Genomic DNA, 23,618 nt, shown 5'->3' with positions numbered 1-23,618 from the left:
CTAGGGGTGGTCTTCATAGTAACATTACATTTTGTCTACTTATGTCTTCATAATGTTTATTCCTGTTAATTTCTCAGATTATAAGGCTATTTTGTCCTGTGTCATACCTTGATACTGCATGGTACTCACAAATTTCCTTTATGAATATCTTAATGTTCATCTGTAGACTACCCAGTGCAAACAAATGATTTAATAGTGATTTGTGTTTTGCAGTTTTATTATACATTTTTGTATTAATTTATGGTTTGGATTCAGAAATATCAAAGCAATGAACTCTCTGTGTCTCCTTGTGGTTTTAGCTAGAGCAATGGCAGGAGATGGTGAAGATGAAGAGGCGTGGATCGGTGCCATCCAGGATAGGAACATAATAAAGGTGTGTGGCCTGCTGAAGCCTGGCGACGGCATCATCCATCAGCTGGAGGCCCTCAACCTGTCCATCCACCTGGGCAACAATTTTGACTTCTCCCAGATCCATGAGGCTCTACTGGTCGCCATCGACATCCATCAACCCTGTGTGGTGAAGATGCTCCTCAACTGCCTGGACCAGGAGAAGAGCAACAAGATGGATGTGCAATCCTTCTCCCTGGCCATTTTCGACCACTCCATTGACGACTTGCAGTTTGCCCCGGCATGATCCCGCTGACCCTGGCCTGTCAGAAGGACCTGTATGAGATTGTCACCATGCTGACCTAGAAGGGCCACGTCATCCCACATTCACACAAGATCACCTGTGCCTGTCTAGAGTGCTGGAATGGGCGGCAGCATGACCTGCTGAAGTTCTACCTGTCTCAACACCTACCGTGGCATTGACAGTATGGCCTATCTGTCCATCACCTCATACAATGCCATGCTCAGTGCCTTCGGCCTCGGAAGGGAGATCCGTAAGCTTCCAAGAAGGAACCTGAGTTCAAGGTTAGATCCTGTTTGTGCTTATGCCGATATAGTCACTATGCACAAAGTATGTGGTGCATTACCCTGGAACTAATCTCTCTTGGACAGACTACGTAAAAATAAAGTATGCAAGATTTAAATTCTGGGTAAACCGAGATTACCCTGGAACAGGAATACAACCATACTGGGCAATGAATGTTTTAATTGTAACTATAACTTGTTACCATACTATTACCATGTTATTACCATTTTATTCCCTAATCTCATATGCCTTCGGAAAGTATTCAGACCCGTTGACCTTTTCCACATTTTGTTACGTTACAGCCTTATTCTGAAATATATATATTTTTAAATCCTCAGCAATCTACACACAATACCCCATAATGACAAAGTGAAAACAGGTTTTTAGAAATGTTTGCAAATGTATTAAAAAAATACCTTATTTACATAAATATTCAGACCCTTTGCTATGAGACTCAAAATTGAGCTCAGGTGCATCCTGTTTCCATTGATCATACTTGAGGTGTTTCTACAACTTGATTGGAGTCCAACTGCAGTAAATTCAATTGATTGGACATGATTTGGAAAGGCACACACCTGTCTATATATGGTTCCACGGTTGACAGTGCATGTTAGAGCAAAAACCAAGCAATGACGTTGAACAAATTGTTCGTAGAGCCCCGAGACAGGATTGTGTCGAGGCACAGATCTGGGGAAGGGTACCAAAAAATGTCTGCAGCATTCAACATAACCAAGAACACAGTGGCCTCCTTCATTCTTAAATGGAAGAAGTTTGGAACCACCAAGACTCTTCCTAGAGCTGGCCGCCCGGCCAAACTGAGCAATCGGAGAAGGGCCTTGTCAGGGAGGTGACCAAGAACCCGATGGTCACTCTGACAGAGCTCTAGGGTTCCTCTGTAACCATCTCTGCAGCACTCCACCAATCAGGCCTTAATGGTAGAGTGGCCAAATGGAAGCCACTCCTCAGTAAAAGGCACATGACAACCCACTTGGAGTTTGCCAAAAGGCACCTAAAGACTCTCAGACCATGAGAAACAAGATTCTCTGGTCTGATGAAACCAAGATTGAACTCTTTGGTCTGGAAACCTACCACCATCCCTACGGTGAAGCATGGTGGTGGCAGCATCATGCTGTAGGGAAGTTTTTCAGTGGCAGGGACTGGGAGACTAGTCAGGATCGAGGCAAAGATGGATGGAGCAAAGTACAGAGAGATCCTTGATGAAAACCTGCTCCAGAGGGCTCAGGACCTCAGACTGGGGCGACGGTTCACCTTCCAACAGGACAACGACCCTAAGCACACAGCCAAGACAATGCAGGAGTGGCTTCGCGACAAGTCCCTGAATGTCCTTGAGGGTCCAGCCAGAGCCCGTACTTGCACCCGATCGAACATCTCTGGAGAGACCTGAAAATAGCTGCACAGCAACGCTCCCCATCCACCCTGACAGAGCTTGAGAGGATCCGCAGAGAAGAATGGGAGAAATTCCCCAAATACAGGTGTGCCAAGCTTGTAGCGTCATACCCAAGAAGACTCAAGGCTGTAATCGCTGCCAAAGGTGCTTCAACAAAGTACTGAGTAAAGGGTCTGAATAGTTATGTAAATGTGATTTTTTTAATTTTCTTCTGTGGGTCATATGATTGAGTGTAGTCTGGCCCAGGAGTGTGAAGGTGAACGGAAAGGCTCTGGAGCAACAAACCGCCCTTGCTGTCTCTGCCTGGCCGGTTCTCCTCTCTCCACTGGGATTCTCTGCCTCTATTACAGGGGCTGAGTCACTGGCTTACTGGTGCTCAATCATGCCGTCCCTAGGAGGGGTGCATCAATTGAGTGGGTTGAGTCACTGATGTGATCTTCCTGTCTGGGTTGGCGCCCCCCCTTGGGTTGTACCGTGGCGGAGATCTTTGTGGGCTATACTCGGCCTTGTCTCAGGATGGTAAGTTGGTGGTTGAAGCTATCCCTCTAGTGGTGTGGGGGCTGTGCTTTGGCAAAGTGGGTGGGGTTATATCCTTCCTGTTTGGCCCTGTCCGGGGGTATCATCGGATGGGGCCACAGTGTCTCCTGACCCCTAATGTCTCAGCCTCCAGTATTTATGCTGCAGTAGTTTATGTGTCGGGGGGCTAGGGTCAGTTTGTTATATCTGGAGTACTTCTCCTGTCTTATCCGGTGTCCTATGTGAATTTAAGTATGCTCTCTCTAATTCTCTCTTTCTCTCTTTCTTTCTCTCTCTCTCTCGGAGGACCTGAGCCCTAGGACCATGCCTCAGGACTACCTGGCATGACGACTCCTTGCTGTCCCCAGTCCACCTGGCCGTGCTGCTGCTCCAGTTTCAACTGTTCTGCCTGCGGCTATGGAACCCTGACCTGTTCACCGGACGTGCTACCTGTCCCAGACCTGCTGTTTTCAACACTCTAGAGACAGCAGGAGCGGTAGAGATACTCTTAAAACCTCTTGGCGCACGGATCCCTTTAGCGGTATCATTTTCATCAACAACCGCTGAATTGCAGAGCGCCAAATTTAAAAAAAATAATTTCATGAAATCACAAGTGCAATATAGCAAAACACAGTTTAGCTTGTTGTTAATCCACCTGTCGTGTCAGATTTTGAAATTATGCTTTACAGCGAAAGCAATCCAAGCATTTGTGTGAGTTTATCGATCACTAGACAAAACATTACAAACACCTAGCAGCAATGTAGATTGGTTACGAAAGTCAGAAAAGCAATACAATTAATCACTTACCTTTGATGATCTTCGGATGTTTGCACTCACGAGACTCCCAGTTACATAATAAATGTTCCTTTTGTTCGATAAAGATTATTTTTACATCAAAAAAACTCCATTTGTTTGGCGCGTTATGTACAGAAATCCACAGGCTCAGGTAGGTCATGAAGGGCAGACGAAAATTCCAAATAGTATCCGTAAAGTTCGTAGAAACATGTCAAACGTTTAATAATCAATCCTCAGGTTGTTTTTAACATAAATAATCGATAATATTTCAACCGGACGGTAAACTATTCAATACAATAGAGAAAGAAAATGTTGAGCTACCACTTTCGCACGCAAGAACTAATCAAAGGACATCTGGCTATCCACTGACGGGATTTGATAAATCTCGCTCATTTTTCAGAATAAAAGCTTGAAACTATGTCTAAAGCCTTTTCACAACCTGTGGAAGCCATTGGAAAAGGAATCTGGTTGATATCCCTTTAAATGGAGGATAGGCAGGCAATGGAACAGGGATTTTTCAAAATAAGAGGCACTTCCGGGTTGGATTTCCTCAGGTTTTCGCCTGCAAAATCAGTTCTGTTATACTCACAGACAATATTTTGACAGTTTTGGAAACTTTAGACTGTTTTCTATCCTATATATGCATATATCCTATAGTATCTGAGAAATAGGCCGTTTACATTGGGAATGTTATTTTTCCAAACATAAAAATTCTGCCTCCTAGCATCAAGAAGTTTTAATGATCGGCTATGAAAAGCCAACTGACATTTACTCCTGAGGTGCTGACTTGCTGCACCCTCGACAACTACTGTGATTATTATTATTTGACCATGCTGGTCATTTATGAACATTTGAACATCTTGGCCATGTTCTGTTATAATCTCCACCCGGCACAGCCAGAAGAGGACTGGCCACCCCTCATAGCCTGGTTCCTCTCTAGGTTTCTTCCTAGGTTTTGGCCTTTCTAGGGAGTTTTTCCTAGCCACCGTGCTTCTACACCTGCATTGCTTGCTGTTTGTGGTTTTAGGTTGGGTTTCTGTACAGCACTTTTAGATATCTGCTTATGTAAGAATGGCTATATAAATACATTTGATTTGATTTGATTACGGCTTATTTTTTTGTTGCAAATATTATTATTTTGTAACTGTTTTTGCTTTGTCATTATGGGTTATGGTGTGTAGATTGAGGAAAAAATACAATTTAATCAATTTTAGAGTAAGGCCGTAACCAAACAAAATGTGGAAAAAGTCCAGGGGTCGGAATACTTTCCAAAGGCACTGTATATACTGTATTCTATTCTACTGTATATTGCTCGTCGTAATATTTATATTTCTTAATTTCATTTTACTTTTAGATTTGTGTGTATTGTGTATTGTTAGATACTACTGTTGGAGCTAGGAACACAAGCATTTCGCTACACCCGCAATAACATCTGCATGTGACCAATACAATTTGATTTAATTTATTCTGTGCTGTTATGTGAAGTGTTATTAGGTTGTTTAGCTGAGTGGGTGTTTGTGTTATCTCTCCCACAGCCTCAGTACCTGTGTCTGGAGGAGCTGTGCCAGGAGTTTGCGGTGGAGCTGCTGGGGATTGTCCTTAACCAGAGTGAGGTCACCACCATCCTGAACAGCTGTGGAGACTGAAACCAGGACCAGCAAGTGTTCGAGGAGGGCATCCCAAACCTGACCCGCCTGAGGCTCGCTGTAAACTACTATCAGAAACAGGTAGAGCCCAGTCATCTATAACCAGAAACAGGTAGGGCTCAGTCATCTATAACCAGAAACAGGTAGAGCCCAGTCATCTATAACCAGAAACAGGTAGAGCCCAGTCATCTATAACCAGAAACAGGTAGAGCCCAGTCATCTATAACCAGAAACAGGTAGAGCCCAGTCATCTATAACCAGAAACAGGTAGAGCCCAGTCATCTATAACCAGAAACAGGTAGAGCCCAGTCATCTATAACCAGAAACAGGTAGAGCCCAGTCATCTATAACCAGAAACAGGTAGAGCCCAGTCATCTATAACCAGAAACAGGTAGAGCCCAGTCATCTATAACCAGAAACAGGTAGGGCTCAGTCATCTATAACCAGAAACAGGTAGAGCCCAGTCATCTATAACCAGAAACAGGTAGGGCTCAGTCATCTATAACCAGAAACAGGTAGGGCTCAGTCATCTATAACCAGAAACAGGTAGGGCTCAGTCATCTATAACCAGAAACAGGTAGGGCTCAGTCATCTATAACCAGAAACAGGTAGGGCTCAGTCATCTATAACCAGAAACAGGTAGGGCTCAGTCATCTATAACCAGAAACAGGTAGGGCTCAGTCATCTATAACCAGAAACAGGTAGAGCCCAGTCATCTATAACCAGAAACAGGTAGAGCCCAGTCATCTATAACCAGAAACAGGTAGAGCCCAGTCATCTATAACCAGAAACAGGTAGAGCCACAAGCAGCTACAGAGCTAGTAGATTCTGAGTGGTGTTATTTGGGGTGCTGCTGTCATTGATTTACAGTATAATGAACATGTTCAGTGAGATAGTGTATCCCTCTCTATATGTCCTGTTTGTGAATTGTGGCCACTCTTTCTCTCTCTAGTTTGTGGCACACCCTATCTGCCAGCAGGTGCTGTCCTCTATTTGGTGTGGGAACCTGTCTGGCTGGAAGGGAAGCAGGATGAAAGCTGCTGGTGTCTGTGGGGGATCTTCTTCCCCATGCCCCTCCTCTGCCTTGTCTACTGGATCGCATCCAAGTCCAAGCTCAGATGTCCTGAAGTTCTGTAAAGGTGGTGATGTTGTATGGGCCTTGTGTGTCTCTGCTTGGGTCTGTCTTGGGCCTGCAGATGTATGGCTCAGTTTTCTCATGTATTTGCTCTTGGCTATGTTTATACTCCAGTGGAGGTTGCTGAGGAGAGGACAGCTCATAATAATGTCTGGAATGGAGTACATGGAATGGCATCAAACACATGGAAACAATGTATTTGATACCGTTCCACCTTTTCTGCTCCAGTCATTACCACGAGCCCGTGCTCCCCAATTAAGGAGCCACCAGCCTCCTGTGATATATTCTACTGTATGTCTCTCAGGTGGGAAAGATACTTTAGATTTCAGTGATTAAGTTTCTTCTTCACTCAACCTCCTATATGTGGTTCCTCATCACTTTGTTGGGAGAGTCCATCACCATGGAGTTGTATAGAGACCAGTTTGCTTCGCGTCAACAGAATATTCTGCACTGCTCATTCCACATGGTGTGTGTGGTCGGTGGGTTAGTTTGTTGGTTTATAGAAATGAGTCTCTTCTCTCTACCTAGGTTCATGTTCATATTCATGATAATTGGAACAGCTTTCCTCTGTGGTATCAATAACATCTATGTTCCTTATGTCGCCCAATCATATTTTGGAAGGTAAAGAAAATGTTGAAGTACACTACTGCCTAGCTTCATTCTTGTTAGATCACTCATGATAATCATAATCCTCCCAACCCTAACTCCATTCCATAGGTTTAATAAGACTTTTCGTTTCCTGTTCTGGACCATGTTTGGGGTGGCAAACCAGGACTATATGGACATGTCCGAGTTTGTGGTGGCATGATCCTTTACGGCATCTTCACCCTCGTCATCGTGCTGCACAATATGCTCATTGCCATGATCACCAACACCTGCCAGAAGATTGAGGTGAGATCAGATTAAACTCAAGAAACCTGGCTCTTAGTTTGTCCACCTCAAGGGCAGGATAATGCCTTTGAATGGAATAAACTGCATCCCAATGTAGCAAATAAAAGTGTTTCAAAGCTCAAATTCTAGACCTTTGTGATTACACAGTAAAGTTTAGGAGAGATTCTAGGATGGGCCCTGACTGCTGCTTACCTGTCCCCTCTCAGGATGTCGCTGACGTTGAGTGGAAATTTGCCCGATCTAAGCTCTCTGAGTTACTTCAGAGGTCTCACCATGCCTGTCCCCTTCAACATCATCCCCCAAGGCCTTTTTCTACCTCATACGGTAGGTTTGACTGTGTGTGTTATACAGACAACTTCCTCTACCAACAATAGAACAACCTCTATCTCAAAGGTCAGTTTCATCTCATATTACATGTTTATCCCAGGGGTATTTTTCGTTGGATCTGCTGCTGTTGTACTTCAAACTCGACATCAGACTGTCCCTCCCATAACCTCCATGGTAAGAACTACACCTCAGCTCATTTGACATTGTCTTGTCATACAGACCAATGAGAATGTCTCTGTTCCCTTTGTTGTCGTCCAATGGGAAGAAGATGGTGGCGGGTCAGGGGAGAACCAGATACCTTAACGCCAGCAGGTGATCCAGGCTCTGGTGCAGCGTTACATTGATTCTGCACGTCGCGAGTTTGAGGAGACCAAGAGAAATATTAACCTATCAAGTTTCCTAACCCAGCCTTAGGGCCTTCAAGTCTTCAGTTAAGACACGTTTCTGTGTTAAGGTCACAGTTAAACAGAGAGGAAGTACTGACTTGGCCTCACACATGCACACTCTGTTTAGTACTGTATGTATGTAAAAGCATTGTGGTGCATTCAGTGTCATTGGTTTGGTCTATTCTTAACACCTCAGACGTGGTTAATTGGATCACAGCTAACAAGGTAGTGGGCAGGCTGCATGCTGTGATGAAGGCCAACATGCAGGTTCTGATGGACTCTGGCCAGGCTGCAGGATACGACCCCAACACTGATGGCTTCTCCATCCTGGGGAAATACATCATGGAAGCCAAGAACAACTTCAGGGGCTTCAACAACAGGCTGGATGACAAACACACACCTTTACTGGTGACTGTGGAGATGGAACATGACAGAAAGGTGGAGATAGAGAGGGTTGTAGCAGTGGTGATAGCAGAGGAGACAGAACAAGCCAGAAGAGTGGAGATGGGATAGTGGTCAAACAGGAGTTTTTTTGTTTTTGTTTTTTTTTACCTTTATTTAACTAGGCAAGTCAGTGTTATGAGAATTTTGTTCTCAATGTTCATAAACTGAACTTCAATTAAAATACTCTGTCTGTTACTAAGAATTTGTAAGGTTCTTATTAAAATGAAACAGACAGAGGCCAGTCTACCATAGTCAGCATGTATATTTACGAGAGCTCTCTTATCATTTCCTGTACATTGGTCTATATACCTCACATTTCGTCATAAATGTCCCTCCTCTCAGAAACAATGACAATATAGTTCACAAGTCTTCTCCTTCTCATACATTGTCTGCCACCTGTTATACAATCTACTACAAGCCCAAGGTCTCTCCCCTCCCTGGGTGGGGACAGAATGTCCTGTAAGGAACACAGTAGTACAGCTTGTCTGTCGATAGCTCCTCTTATCATTTGTTTCACACTTGCACCCTGCTTACATACTAAAAAGGAACAAAAAGTCCTTGTTCTAATTCTGACTAAAACTACACACATCAGATTTAGATTTATGATTCTAATAACTTTCATACAATCATACAGTGACAGGGTAGAATTCTGTTAGTTATAGTACTACGTTAAAGGTATACATCATTTAGTCATTATTCATAAAAATCATAACAGTCAGTTAAGAACAAATTCTTATTTACAATGACGGCCTACCCCGGCCAAATCCAGACGATGCTGGGGCAATTGTGCACCGCCCTATGGGACTCCCAATCACGGCCGGATGTGATGCAGTCTGGATTTGAACCAGGTACTGCAGTGACGCCTCTTGTACTGAGATGCAGTGTCTTAGACCACTTCGCCACTTGGGAGCCAAATCCACTGGATTGCCCTTTCCCTCCACCTTCTTCCCCACCATCTTATTGGCGCTTACCTTTTTATATCTGGGGTTAGATGGAGCAGAACAGGAGGTGGAGCCAGATGGAGCAGAGGGGATGAAGCAGGTAGGAGACATGGATGTTGTGAAGATGGAGGAGGGGAGAGTTAATGGAGGGAAGGTAGAGAGAAGGGTGGATGGGGGTAGTGAAGGAGTCAGAGCAGAAAATGGAGAGGAGACAGTGAGGGGAAGGGAGAGATTCGGATATTAAAAGGTAAGCACCAATGAGATGGTGGAGAAGAAGGTGGAGGGAAAGGGCAATCCAGTGGAGGCAGAAGTAAGGATGGAAGAAGGTAAAGGGAAAAAGGTAGATCGCAGTGTGGATAATACAATCTGGTGGAAAGGACTTGTAGGAGGTGAATGAGAAGGGAAGACGTGGGAATGAAGGGAAAGTAGACATGGGACTGGGAGATCTGAAAGAGGAAGGTCAGGGTGATGGAACTGAAGGAGAAAAGAGTTGTGGGGGAAATCAACATGGCCGAGAGGTGGATTAAGGGACCGGGGAGGGCGTTGGAGAATGTGACTAAGAAGAAGGCTGCCACGGCTAGCGTGGTAGTGGTAGTGGAGAATACTGCCAGGGCTGGGGTGAAGGTGGTTCCTTCCCGACCGATGGCAGCAGCAGCTCACAGGACACTGGCTTCGGCTCGCAGGAAGGGGGGGGGGTCTATCATTGGAGGACCAATGAGAACTGCACATCTGAGTGCATCATCTTCAGATTAGAAGTGTCAGCCAGTTAGCATTGTTTCAGTCAACTCCATAGTCCCTTAATTGGTTGACTTCATGAGATGTTTTACATCAAAGCAGCAATATACACTTGCAGTAGGTAGCATAAAACTATTTTGCTGTGAAATGAGCTACAAATCATTCAAAGGCATGTATATACACGCAGGGTTGGGTACTTTCTAAATGTAATCCGTTACAATTACTAGTTACCGGTCCAAACTGTGTAATTTTATAGTTGTTTATAGTTGGTTTGGTCTTAGAATAGACCAAACCAATGACACTGAATGCACCACAATGCTTTTACATACATACAGTACTAGTACAATGTAATTTTTGGAATATGATTACTTTCCCCTTAAAGAGGCATTAGAAGAAGACAAAGTATCCATCAAATGCATTAGGTGTGTCATCATAGTGGTTTCTGACTTGTGGTCAGACTCATTGAGGTGGATCAAACTTAAACTTGCACCTTTTTTCAATGCTCAATTGAATTTCATTGAGAAAACAGAAAGGTGTCAATGTATTTATTCACAAAGATCCTTTCTGAATTTAGTAATCTAGTTTTTTTTAAAGTATCTGTAATCTGATTATAATATTGCTGCTGGTACTCTGATTAGTTTTTTGTAATCAGATACTCCACAACCCTGTATACAATATTGTTAAGTGATGTAGCCAAATTAAACATGATCTGTGAACACCTAGTGATACCGATGTCTGCTCCCATTGGACCACCTGTTTGAGACCGGTACTAACTCTTATTCATTGTAATTATAGACATTCCAACCTAACAATTAGAAAGGATAGAGAATTACCTTGAAAGTGAATTACAATTTCACTTTGAATACATCTTTTCAAACCAATATTAAAATAACAAAAATATATACAATGTCCTTGTGTGTTCATTATATAAAGTAAATCATTTGAGTAAAACTGGCTACACTGCTCTGACAGTCTCTTCTCTGTTGGTCAACCTGGTCTCAGTGCATTTCGTATTATTCTGTATGTAAATCCGAAGTACTCCGTTTAGTATGGTGTGTTAAGTTTGGTACGGTTACATAAGACAGATGGTTACTTAAGGCAAAACAACCTGGACTCAGAGCATTTTGTATTATTATGTAAGTAAATACAAGACACTCCATTTCGTATATGTTACTTTTCAAATGGTATGTATTAACTTGTGGATATCCATCACCCATTTCAAAAGTCAAAATATCAAGAGTGAAAGAAGCCCCATCTTCCTGATACAATTCCCATCAAGTACAAAATAGCATCACCTTATGCCATGTATTGTTATTGCTAAACTACTGTATACCTTGACAAAACATTGACAGGACATTGCATGAACACAAACATAATTACACTGGGCCTCCCGAGTGGCGCGGCGGTCTAAGGCACTGCAGTGCTTGAGGCGTCACTACAGATCCGGGTTCGATCCCGGGCTGTGTCGCAGCCGGCTGCGCCTGGGAGACCCATGAGGCAACGCACAATTGGCCCAGCGTCGTCCGGGTTAGGGGAGGTTTTGGCCGGCTGGGATGTCCTTGTCCCATTGCGCTGTAGCGACTCCTGTGGCAGGCCTGGCGCATGCACACTGACACGGTCACCAGTTGTACGGTGTTTCCTCCGACACATTAGTGCGTCTGGCTTCCGGTTTAAGTGTGTCAAGAAGCAGTGCAACTTGGCAGGGTCGTGTTTCGGAGGACGCATGGCTCTCAACCTTCGCCTCTAGTGAGTCCCAGTTATGGGACAAGACTAACTACCAATTGGGGAGAAAAAAAGGAATAATTATAATTACACTGAACAAAAAAATAACCAACACGCACAAAAAACTTATCCTGTTATCCTGTTAATGAGCATTTCTCCTCCTCTCAAGGAAGCTCATCACAGTTCATCTAAGATGAGCATTGGAGAAGTGTGCTCTCCACGGATTAATCCCAGTTTATCTGTACTGGGCAGATGACAGACATGGCATAGTGTGGGCGAGCGGTTTGCTGAGGTTAACTTTGTGGAGTGTCCCATGGTGGGTTTATGGTATGGGCAGGTATAAACTACATAAAAATGAACACAATTGCATTTTATTGATGGCAATTTGAATGCACAGCGATACCGTGACAAGATCCTGAGGCACTTTGTCATGCCATTGATCCCCCTCCACCCCATGTCACAAGGATCTGTACAAAATTCCTGGAAGCTGAAAATGTCCTAGCTCTTCCATGGCCTGCATACTCACCGGACATGTCACCTATTGAGCAAGTTTGGAATGCTCTGGATCAACAAGTACGACAGTGTGTTCCAGTTCTCGCCAATATCCAGCAACTTCATGCAGCCATTGAAGAGTGGGACAACATTCCACAGAACACAATAAACAGCCCGATCAACTCTATATGAAGATGTCACGCAGCATGAGGCAAATGGTGGTCACACCAGATATTGACAATTTTCTGATCCACACCTTTTTTTCTTGTAAGGTACAGTATCTGTGATGAACAGATGCATATCTGTATTCCCAGTTGTGTGAAATCCATAGATTAGGGCCTAATCCCGGAGTTCCAAATTAAGCAGCAGCAGCTGAAAAGATGAGCTCCTACAAATATTGAAATTTAAATGTTTTTTTTAGAGTAAAGTACATCGAAAAAAATCAAAAGAAAACTGCAAACTGAATAGGAGACCAAACAAGCAGCAAACAAAGAAGAAAGGCTTTTGAAAAAGTAACAATTTTTCATAAAATTATACCGTTTTCTTAGCTAGCTAAGTTGTTTACCTGTTGCTAGGCAGTTGCTAGGGACATTCCTGAAAGAAGCTAGCTAGCTAACAAGGAGTGTCTAGTTGGCAGAAGAGAAGAAGGGACAAAGAAGGGACAAAGTGGGACAAAATAAGGACAGAAGAAAAGGGAAAGGGGACATTAAGGTGAAGCAGTCCTCTAAAGACACAAAAGACAATAATACAAGAAACAACACTTCTATTGCCTCTCCCTCTACGATACGCACTTCCGGTTTGGTTTGGAGCGAGTAGTTGCATTCCGCTTTGCTCCACAGGTAGTATTACATTTCATTTCATTACAGTACAACAGTTTGATTTGTTTGATCTTAGCTGGCTACATAGCCGTCTTTGTATCCAAGATAATTGTGTAGTCTAGAGTAATTGTCGAGGTTACCTAGCCAGTTGAGGTTACCTAGCCAGCTACACTTTCAAACAAAGTCAACAACGCAGCCACTGCTAGCTAGCCTATTTCACCAGCCAGCAGTACTATATCATTTTAGTCAATAAGATTTTTTGCAACGTAAGCTTAACTTTCTGAACATTCGAGACGTGTAGTCCACTTGTCATTCCAATCTCCTTTGCATTAGCGTAGCCTCTTCTGTAGCCTGTCAACTATGTGTCTGTCTATCCCTGTTCTCTCCTCTCTGCACAGACCATACAAACGCTTCACACCGCGTGGCCGCTGCTACTCTAACCTGGTGGTCCCAGCGCGCACGACCCACGTGGCGTTCCAGGTCTCAGGCAGCCTCTGGAACTGCCGATCTGCGGCCAACAAGGCAGAGTTCATCTCAGCCTATGCTTCCCTCCAGTCCCTCGACTTCTTGGCACTGACGGAAACATGGATTACCACTGATAACACTGCTACTCCTACTGCTCTCTCCTCGTCTGCCCACGTGTTCTCGCACACCCCGAGAGCTTCTGGTCAGCGGGGTGGTGGCACTGGGATCCTCATCTCTCCCAAGTGGACATTCTCTCTTTCTCCCCTGACCCATCTGTCTATCGCCTCCTTTGAATTCCATGCTGTCACAGTTACCAGCCCGTTCAAGCTTAACATCCTTATCATTTATCGCCCTCCAGGTTCCCTTGGAGAGTTCATCAATGAGCTTGACGCCCTGATAAGTTCCTTTCCTGAGGATGGCTCACCTCTCACAGTTCTGGGTGACTTTAACCTCCCCACGTCTACCTTTGACTCATTCCTCTCTGCCTCCTTCTTTCCACTCCTCTCCTCTTTTGACCTCACCCTCTCACCTTCCCCCCCTACTCACAAGGCAGGCAATACGCTTGACCTCATCTTTACTAGATGCTGTTCTTCCACTAATCTCATTGCAACTCCCCTCCAAGTCTCCGACCACTACCTTGTATCCTTTTCCCTCTCGCTCTCATCCAACACTTCCCACACTGCCCCTACTCGGATGGTATCGCGCCGTCCCAACCTTCGCTCTCTCTCCCCCGCTACTCTCTCCTCTTCCATCCTATCATCTCTTCCCTCTGCTCAAACCTTCTCCAACCTATCTCCTGATTCTGCCTCCTCAACCCTCCTCTCCTCCCTTTCTGCATCCTTTGACTCTCTATGTCCCCTATCATCCAGGCCGGCTCGGTCCTCCCCTCCTGCTCCGTGGCTCGACGACTCATTGCGAGCTCACAGAACAGGGCTCCGGGCAGCCGAGCGGAAATGGAGGAAAACTCGCCTCCCTGCGGACCTGGCATCCTTTCACTCCCTCCTCTCTACATTCTCCTCTTCTGTCTCTGCTGCTAAAGCCAATTTCTACCACTCTAAATTCCAAGCATCTGCCTCTAACCCTAGGAAGCTCTTTGCCACCTTCTCCTCCCTCCTGAATCCTCCTCCCCCTCCTCCCCCCTCCTCCCTCTCTGCTGATGACTTCGTCAACCATTTTGAAAAGAAGGTCGACGACATCCGATCCTCGTTTGCTAAGTCAAACGACACCGCTGGTTCTGCTCACACTGCCCTACCCTGTGCTTTGACCTCTTTCTCCCCTCTCTCTCCAGATGAAATCTCGCGTCTTGTGACGGCCGGCCGCCCAACAACCTGCCCGCTTGACCCTATCCCCTCCTCTCTTCTCCAGACCATTTCCGGAGACCTTCTCCCTTACCTCACCTCGCTCATCAACTCATCCTTGACCGCTGGCTACGTCCCTTCCGTCTTCAAGAGAGCGAGAGTTGCACCCCTTCTGAAAAAACCTACACTCGATCCCTCCGATGTCAACAACTACAGACCAGTATCCCTTCTTTCTTTTCTCTCCAAAACTCTTGAACGTGCCGTCCTTGGCCAGCTCTCCTGCTATCTCTCTCAGAATGACCTTCTTGATCCAAATCAGTCAGGTTTCAAGACTAGTCATTCAACTGAGACTGCTCTTCTCTGTGTCACGGAGGCGCTCCGCACTGCTAAAGCTAACTCTCTCTCCTCTGCTCTCATCCTTCTAGACCTATCGGCTGCCTTTGATACTGTGAACCATCAGATCCTCCTCTCCACCCTCTCCGAGCTGGGCATCTCCGGCGCGGCCCACGCTTGGATTGCGTCCTACCTGACAGGTCGCTCCTACCAGGTGGCGTGGCGAGAATCTGTCTCCGCACCACGTGCTCTCACCACTGGTGTCCCCCAGGGCTCTGTTCTAGGCCCTCTCCTATTCTCGCTATACACCAAGTCACTTGGCTCTGTCATATCCTCACATGGTCTCTCCTATCATTGCTATGCAGACGACACACAATTAATCTTCTCCTTTCCCCCCTCTGATAACCAGGTGGTGAATCGCATCTCTGCATGTCTGGCAGACATATCAGTGTGGATGACGGATCACCACCTCAAGCTGAACCTCGGCAAGACGGAGCTGCTCTTCCTCCCGGGGAAGGACTGCCCGTTCCATGATCTCGCCATCACGGTTGACAACTCCATTGTGTCCTCCTCCCAGAGTGCTAAGAACCTTGGCGTGATCCTGGACAACACCCTGTCGTTCTCAACTAACATCAAGGCGGTGACCCGTTCCTGTAGGTTCATGCTCTACAACATTCGCAGAGTACGACCCTGCCTCACGCAGGAAGCGGCGCAGGTCCTAATCCAGGCACTTGTCATCTCCCGTCTGGATTACTGCAACTCGCTGTTGGCTGGGCTCCCTGCCTGTGCCATTAAACCCCTACAACTCATCCAGAACGCCGCAGCCCGTCTGGTGTTCAACTTTCCCAAGTTCTCTCACGTCACCCCGCTCCTCCGCTCTCTCCACTGGCTTCCAGTTGAAGCTCGCATCCGCTACAAGACCATGGTGCTTGCCTACGGAGCTGTGAGGGGAACGGCACCTCCGTACCTTCAGGCTCTGATCAGGCCCTACACCCAAACAAGGGCACTGCGTTCATCCACCTCTGGCCTGCTCGCCTCCCTACCTCTGAGGAAGTACAGTTCCCGCTCAGCCCAGTCAAAACTGTTCGCTGCTCTGGCACCCCAATGGTGGAACAAACTCCCTCACGACGCCAGGTCAGCGGAATCAATCACCACCTTCCGGAGACACCTGAAACCCCACCTCTTTAAGGAATACCTAGGATAGGATAAAGTAATCCTTCTAACCCCCCCCCCCCCTTAAGAGTTAGATGCACTATTGTAAAGTGGTTGTTCCATTGGATATCATAAGGTGAATGCACCAATTTGTAAGTCGCTCTGGATAAGAGCGTCTGCTAAATGACTTAAATGTAAATGTCTAATGAATGTATTTAAATTGACTGATTTCCTTATCTGAACATTAACTCAGTAAACTTCAAATTGTTGCATGTTGCGTTTATATTTTTGTTCAGCATACAAAGCAATTTTATTTTCCCCACAGGTCAAATACAAAAAAATACTTATAATATACACTAATGTTGTTTAAGTTCATTCAGCAAGTTATGAGATTCTTAGATTTACATATTAACAATGGAGTAGACAAACAGTTTGGAAACTCTGAATCCTATACAAAACAAATCAGACAAACAGATCCACACAGACAGTGTAACCGTGAAAGATAAATAGAAAACAGTTAATAATCTGGTATTAGCAGACAGAGCACACATTGTACAGCACTAGTTAGGCTACATTAGCATGCCCACAACACAAACATAAAAGCCTGTTCTATTAAGAGTGATCTGACATCAGGGCAGATTACTGTATAATGTTACCTGACCTAATGACAGTGTGGTTCAAAGATCCTGAGGACTTCAGTGGTCCACTGCTATGGTTAATTAACTAAAGAGCGTGGGTAGGGGAAGGAGTGGGGTGCCGTCTAAGAGCCACACATCAGGCAGTCGTCGCGGTTCTCCAGGGAACACACCATAGCGGCTCTGTTGAGCTCCTTGACCGCCTCCAAGTTCTTAGCCGACTGAGACTCCTTCAGCTTCTCCTTGTTCAGGGTGAACTGGATGGGGTTGGCTGCAGGCTTGGTCCTCAGGTAGTACATGCCCGTCTTCAGACCCTGAGGAGCGGAAAAGAGGTTAGTGGTTTATCCTATTTAACACTACTTTGATCCTCATAAGTTGCCTCCCTAGCCAATCACGCCAAGTTCCCATTGTTCTGGGTCCTCGGCATAGACCTGTCACTCTCCGCCCCTCATGACACACGCGCGACACTTTCAGTCGGACTACAATGCTTCAAGGGGCAGCATCAGCCAGCCATTTTAACACCAGAGTTAAGGATGGCCCTGAGCTAAGAAAATGCAATCTTATAGAAACTTCAATAGGCAAGCTGACTCACCTGCTTCCAGCCGTAGAAGTGCATGCTGGTGAGCTTGCCGTAGTTAGGCTCAGCAATGTGGATGTTGAGGGACTGGCTCTGGTCTATGAAGGCCCCGCGGTCAGCAGCCATCTTCAGAATAGTCTTCTGGGAGATCTCCCACACAGTCTTATACAGCTCCTTCAGGTCATCTGGGATCTCAGCAATGCCCTAAAGACAAGTAACAATAGAACGATGACAACTACTAAAAAAGGATAGCGCTTTTAAAATCTAACAAAAGTTAGACACGACCTTCACAAAATACAGTCAAAAGGACATAATTGCACTCTGATTGGTCTTCATTGATTGTGATGGTCTGGGTTCTCACCTGGATGGATCCGTTCTGACCAATCAGCTGGTTCTTCATCTCCTCATTCCACAGCCCTCTCTCTGTTAGGTCCTTCAACAGATGGGGGTTCACAATCTGCAAGGAGCACAAAGAACATTAGTCCTCACATATACACAACTCTAGCTTTTTACACCCCCAAACTCAGAGCCTTCTAGTGTTTGAGTATGCTGTGTATGTGTTTCAGCAGAGGTCTAACTGTCTATGGAACCCACAGAGAGAGTGGTACTGACCTGGAACTCTCCAGAGAGGACTCTGCGGGTGTAGATGTTGCTGGTGTAGGGCTCGATAGACTCGTTGTTGCCCAGGATCTGGGCTGTAGAGGCCGTGGGCATGGGGGCCAGCAGCAGACTGTTCCTCACACCGTGCCTGGAGAGAGTGAAGTGGTGATGAAAAAGAAAGGCGACAACATTTAAATCCACTTGGTTGGTCATGTATGTGTTGAGACTAACTGTAGTTGGGTTGGTAAAATGGAGGACAAGGTTGAGAACTTACTTGGCAATCTTTTCCTTGAGAACTGTCCAGTCCCACAGGTCAGTTGGGGTTTTGTCCCACATGTTGTACTGAAGGATCTGGGGAAAATAACCATTTAAGCCTGAGACCCACACCAGAACATTCTCCTTAATCCAAAATTAACTATTGACAAGTTAGTTACCCTAAACAGGATATCTAACATCTCAGTTAGGTGTAAGGGTGGTGGTACTCACTCCTTTACTGACAGGGGAGCCTGGGTAGGTCTGGTAGGCACCGAGCTCAGCAGCAAGTTCACAGCTGGACTCCAGGGCAGCGTAGTAGATGGTCTCAAAGATCTGAGTGTTGAGCTTCTGGGCCTCGGCGCTCTCAAAGGGGAAACGCATCAGGATGAAAGCATCAGCAAGACCCTGCACACCGATACCAATGGGCCTGTGGCGCTTGTTGGAGTTCTCAGCCTGGTTAGAGAGGAGGCGAGGCATGGGGCAATCAGTTACTGGCCCACATTAAGATATAACCTGTAGAATCACCAGTCTTGCTGATCATATTATTAGTATCACTAAGTTGAACACTAGACATTACCTCGACCACAGGGTAGTAGTTGATCTCAATGATCTTGTTGAGGTTCCTGACGATGACCTTGGTGACGTAGGCCAGCTTGTTGAAGTCAAATGTTCTCTCTGGGGTGACATACATGTTGAGGGCGATGGACGCCAGGTTACACACTGCCACCTGAGATTGGGAAATAGGAGCCAGATAGATTAGCGTCACACTTAGGCCATTTAAACATTCTTTGGTGTGATCCAACATTTATTTTCAACAATATACAAATCAAAGGATGCCATTCAAACAGCTTTGGGATTAAGTATGCATGTTATCAGAGCCATCATCCTTGGGTGATAGATACTGTAGTTGGTCATCTCTGCGTTGAGCGCTAATGCATATCTATGAGGTCATCCTGTGGCCAGAGTCAATAACACAAACGGAGGCTGGTCTCCGTTTGTGTCCAAAATGTCAACCTAATCCCTGTATAGTCCACTACCTTCAACCAGTGCCCCGATACAGGGAACAGGTATGGACTTGGTCAAGTAGTTCAAACAGTTTAGGTAATCGATTGCCCTCACCTCATCATGGCTGGTGTACTCTACAATTTCGGTACAAAGGTTACTGGACTTAATGGTGCCCAGGTTCTGCTGATTACTCTTCCTGTTGCAGGCGTCCTTGTAAAGCATATAGGGGGTGCCCGTCTCAGTCTGGGACTCAATAATGGCATGCCACACCTGCTGGGCCTTCACCACCCGCTTGACCCGACCCTCCTGCTCATACCTGACGACAGAGACAGGTCCAGTGAGACATTGCACAGGGAGTAGACTGGTATGGAGCAGTTATACCGGGTCAGGAGCGCCGGTCTTACCTGGTATAGAGCTTCTCAAACTCCTCCCCCCAGCACTCATCCAGTCCAGGGCAGTCACTGGGGCACATCAGGGACCAGTCCTGTGGGTACGATACACCATTGAGTACTGATATCTTTCAAGAAGATATTCATCTAAACAGAACCACTCCTTATTCCCTTCTTTAATTTCAACCTTGAGGAGCGATGTACAAAATATACTAGAGCTCGAATTTCACAAAATTCCATATCTGGTTTGAATAGTTCAGTTGATAAATGTTGCTGCATACCTGGTTGCTCTCCACTCTCTTCATAAAGAGGTCAGGGATCCACATGCCGTAGAACAGATCTCTGGCCCTCTGCTCTTCCTTCCCCGTGTTCTTCTTCAGGTCCAAGAAGTCAAACACATCAAAGTGCCACGGCTCCAGGTACATGGCAAACGCACCAGGTCTCTGAGGAGGGCAATGAGCGGGAGTTAAATGCCTGATGACGGTACAGTAAACACAGGCCACAGAGTCTGAAAGACCATATGCATGTTCTCAGAGCCATCAGACTTGGGTGATAGATAGTGGGTCATCTCTGCGCAGAGCACTAATGCATATATATGAGGTCATCCTGTGGCCAGAGTCAATAACAAAACCTGTATTCAAATCTAATTTCATTCTCACCTTGTTGCCTCCCTGGTCCACATAGCGTGCTGTGTTGTTGTACACTCGGAGCATGGGGACCAGCCCATTGGAATTACCATTTGTCTTAAAAAATAAAAACAAAGTCTCAGTAACTGAGTGACTCGCCAAGCGTCAATGAAACAGGAGCCTTTTTTTCTCATGTACAAACTTTCCCCAAGATCTGTCAGAGCCATCAATCACGCCAAGTACCCACTGTTCTGGGTCCTCGGCGTAGACATAGCCCCATCACTCTACACCCCTCCTGACACTTAGTCGGACAGCAACGCCTCAAGGGGCAGTCTTATTTATGAACGTGACCATGTGAACCTCACCCCAGCAATGTAGCTGCCCGTGGCTCTGATGCAGCTGACTGCCACGCCGATGCCCCCTGCTGATTTAGAGATTAGGGCACACTGCTTTAGGGTGTCGTAGATGCCCTCAATGCTGTCATCCTTCATGGCCAACAGGAAACAGCTGAAAAGTCAACAAGGACAACCAATTTAAAACTGATCAAGCGCTTTTCTGGTTTGCACTCAAAGATGTCGGTATTTTCTACAATTCAGTAATCATAGCCATTACACTGAGGAATGGGAATGGTTTCTAGTAGAATGGCAAAAGTAGATCCAAAATATGAAGTGCTTACCTGGACAGTTGTGGGCGGTTGGTGCCAGCATTGAAGAGTGTGGGTGAAGCGTGGGTGAACCACTTCTCTGACAGCAGGTTGTAAGTCTCGATGACAGCGTCAATGTCAGTCTGATGAATCCCAACTGCCACCCTCATGAGCATGTGCTGGGGTCGCTCGGCAACTACATAGAAACAGAACAGGTCAGCATGAGGGATGGAGCTCATCTGAACCACATAAAAAAAACAGCTCTGAAAATGTGCCTGTTTGGCCAGGTGCCACTGGTGAGGAGCCCTAATCCAGTGTAGCATAGGTTCATATCATGACAAGATGTCAATTCTTACAGGGACGTAGTTTATTTAACCCGACTCACCTTTCCCATTAATCTTCAGAAGGTATGACCGCTCAAGTGTCTGTAGAAAAACAAAAAAGGGTTTACTTTCCTACCATTGCAGAATGTACTTTTAAATGATTATGGTTCATAAACCATGTACTGTAAAAATGACCTTAAATCCAAAAAAGTTGTAGGAGAAGTCCCGGTCGAAGATGATTGCAGAGTTGAGGCGATCCTTGTTTTCTAGGACAATGTCAAGTGTCTCCTTGGCAACCATGGGAGAGTGGCATCTGTTTAGTGGGTTGACATAGTTGTAGAGATCCTCCACCACATCTAAAACAGCATTGACAGAAAAAAATAGAGATTTCCAGATACCTTAGTTTCACACCCAGGGTTTAGAAATTACTTTTAGGTACCAATTTCTTCAGTTACCAGAAGTGCGATTGTCAGCTCACTGGCAAATTCAACATCCGTGCCACTGAATGAGTGGACTGGCTGAATCTTGGCTACTTTGAGTGAGCCTGATAATGGAGCAATATGCATAACTTGCAAGAGAGACTTACCACTGAACACCTTCTTGGTCTCCTTGTGCAGGTTGGAGACGGCGATGCGGGCAGCAAGGATGGCATAGTCGGGGTGTTTCGTTGTGAGGGTGGCAGCAATCTCTGCAGCCAGTGTGTCCAGCTCCACTGTAGTGACCCCACTGTACAGACCCTGAATTACCTTCATGGTGATCTGGGTCTAAACGTGGGACAACAGGCAGGGTAAAGGGTGCGTTAGAGGAACACAGCACACAGAAACACTAGAATTAACAAACAACGGAAATACATTGAACATAAAATATCGACTCACTGGATCTACAAAGTCAGAGTTGAGTCCATAGCACAGCTTCTGAATGCGGGAAGTGATCTTGTCAAACATGACACGCTCTTCGCGCCCATCTGAAAATGATGTAATGACGGAAGTGTTAAGCAGAAAATCAACAATAAAATATATGTGCGCGCCATGGAAAAGGAATTTACAAGTTAATGTCAGTAATTGCCACAAAGCTTAAAAACAAAGTTAATTTAGTTATGTAATTGATGGGATAGTCACGGATAGTAGCCAACGCCCGGTTGTGTAACCCAGAAAGTTGTTTTGGGGTTAAAAGTATAATTTAAATACTTGAAAATGTTAACTAGCTATATGATTAATTAATTGATGGGAGTCACGGATACTTCCAATCAAATAACCTAGATAGAAGCACCTAGCTGGCTAACTAAACTACAAAACGTTGACAAATTTGGCGCCAAGTTTGACAAAGGAACATTGCTGCAAGACTCAATAACCTGTTTTGATCGTTCTTTTTAAACACGACAGCGGTCTTTATCTAGCTAGCTAACGCATTCAATAACATTAGCTACCTAACTAGGCAGTCATTCAACGTGGTTAATGACAGTACAGTAGCCAACGATATAATACACGTTCAAAAGCTTGCTTGTAAGAAAAAAAGACAAGACAAGAGTCAGTCAAATAGCAAACTTATCTAGCTTTTGCTATTATTCCTACTAGAAATGACCTACCTCGCTTTATCACATGCATGTTGACAAGGGTTGTTTTCTTTCCAGAGAAAGTGCGAAAAATAAGAATACTGATATATATAGCTTAGAATGTACAGAGAGAGTCTCACGCTAACAGCCGTCGAAGACTTCAGGTGCAGAGGATAAACCGCGAATAACTACTTCTTCTTCTATGAAGTTTAACAGCGGTTGGCATCCAATTTGTTGCATTACCGCCACCTACTAGATTGGAGTACAACTTCCTTATACTTTGCTTGAAAAATAAAAATAAATACCCTACCATCTAACACTACACTCACTAATTTCAAAATTATATAAAATAAAATGAACACCACCCTACTCCACTAATTAAATGTATGTATTCCTACCTCATGCAATCATCCTGAAAGGATGGGACATCACCACTTAACCACTTAAGAAACGTCCTCTCAATGTCAACTGCGTTTATTTTCAGCAAACTTAACATGTGTAAATATTTGTATGAACATAACAAGATTCAACAACTGAGACATATTTTATTTATTTATAATTTTTTACATTTCACTTTTTTTTTACCTGGTAGGCTA

General features: G+C 45.1%; 1 protein-coding gene, 1 non-coding gene and 3 pseudogenes across 2 annotated transcripts; 1 reads left to right on the top strand and 4 right to left on the bottom strand.

The window, feature by feature from the left end:
- The first annotated feature begins 307 nt into the window (after positions 1-307).
- Positions 308-9,553, top strand: LOC139536708 (short transient receptor potential channel 2-like; annotated as a pseudogene).
- A 7,128-nt stretch (positions 9,554-16,681) lies between these two features.
- rrm1 (ribonucleotide reductase M1 polypeptide) lies at positions 16,682-23,208 on the bottom strand. The gene is made up of 18 exons (XM_071338521.1): positions 23,056-23,208; positions 22,346-22,434; positions 22,057-22,234; positions 21,666-21,826; positions 21,533-21,572; positions 21,181-21,343; positions 20,870-21,011; positions 20,538-20,621; positions 20,160-20,321; positions 19,894-19,973; positions 19,604-19,805; positions 19,062-19,211; positions 18,716-18,937; positions 18,504-18,580; positions 18,242-18,377; positions 17,991-18,086; positions 17,645-17,833; positions 16,682-17,366 (listed from the first exon to the last, which is right to left on the bottom strand). Exons 1-18 carry the CDS (start codon positions 23,072-23,074, stop codon positions 17,178-17,180), a joined length of 2,379 nt encoding a protein of 792 aa, XP_071194622.1. The 5' UTR covers positions 23,075-23,208; the 3' UTR covers positions 16,682-17,177.
- On the bottom strand, positions 17,436-17,553 carry LOC139538101 (small nucleolar RNA SNORA17; annotated as a pseudogene).
- On the bottom strand, positions 20,413-20,491 carry LOC139538093 (small nucleolar RNA SNORD83). Its single transcript, XR_011667666.1, has one exon. It is a non-coding gene; the product is annotated as a small nucleolar RNA SNORD83 (small nucleolar RNA).
- Positions 20,720-20,837, bottom strand: LOC139538100 (small nucleolar RNA SNORA17; annotated as a pseudogene).
- Positions 23,209-23,618: the final 410 nt, after the last annotated feature.

Source organism: Salvelinus alpinus, chromosome 13 (assembly GCF_045679555.1).
Source record: "Salvelinus alpinus chromosome 13, SLU_Salpinus.1, whole genome shotgun sequence".
Classification (NCBI taxonomy): domain Eukaryota; kingdom Metazoa; phylum Chordata; class Actinopteri; order Salmoniformes; family Salmonidae; genus Salvelinus; species Salvelinus alpinus.
The sequence above is the reverse complement of the archived record's forward strand: the minus strand, read 5'-3'. Positions and strand labels throughout refer to the sequence as shown.

Coding starts and splice junctions, on each gene's coding strand:
- rrm1 (XM_071338521.1), bottom strand. Junction 21,827..22,056: donor GACCAAGAAGGTGTTCAGTG/GTAAGTCTCTCT, acceptor ATGCTGTTTTAG/ATGTGGTGGAGGATCTCTAC. Junction 20,322..20,537: donor TGGACCAGGGAGGCAACAAG/GTGAGAATGAAA, acceptor TGCCCTCCTCAG/AGACCTGGTGCGTTTGCCAT.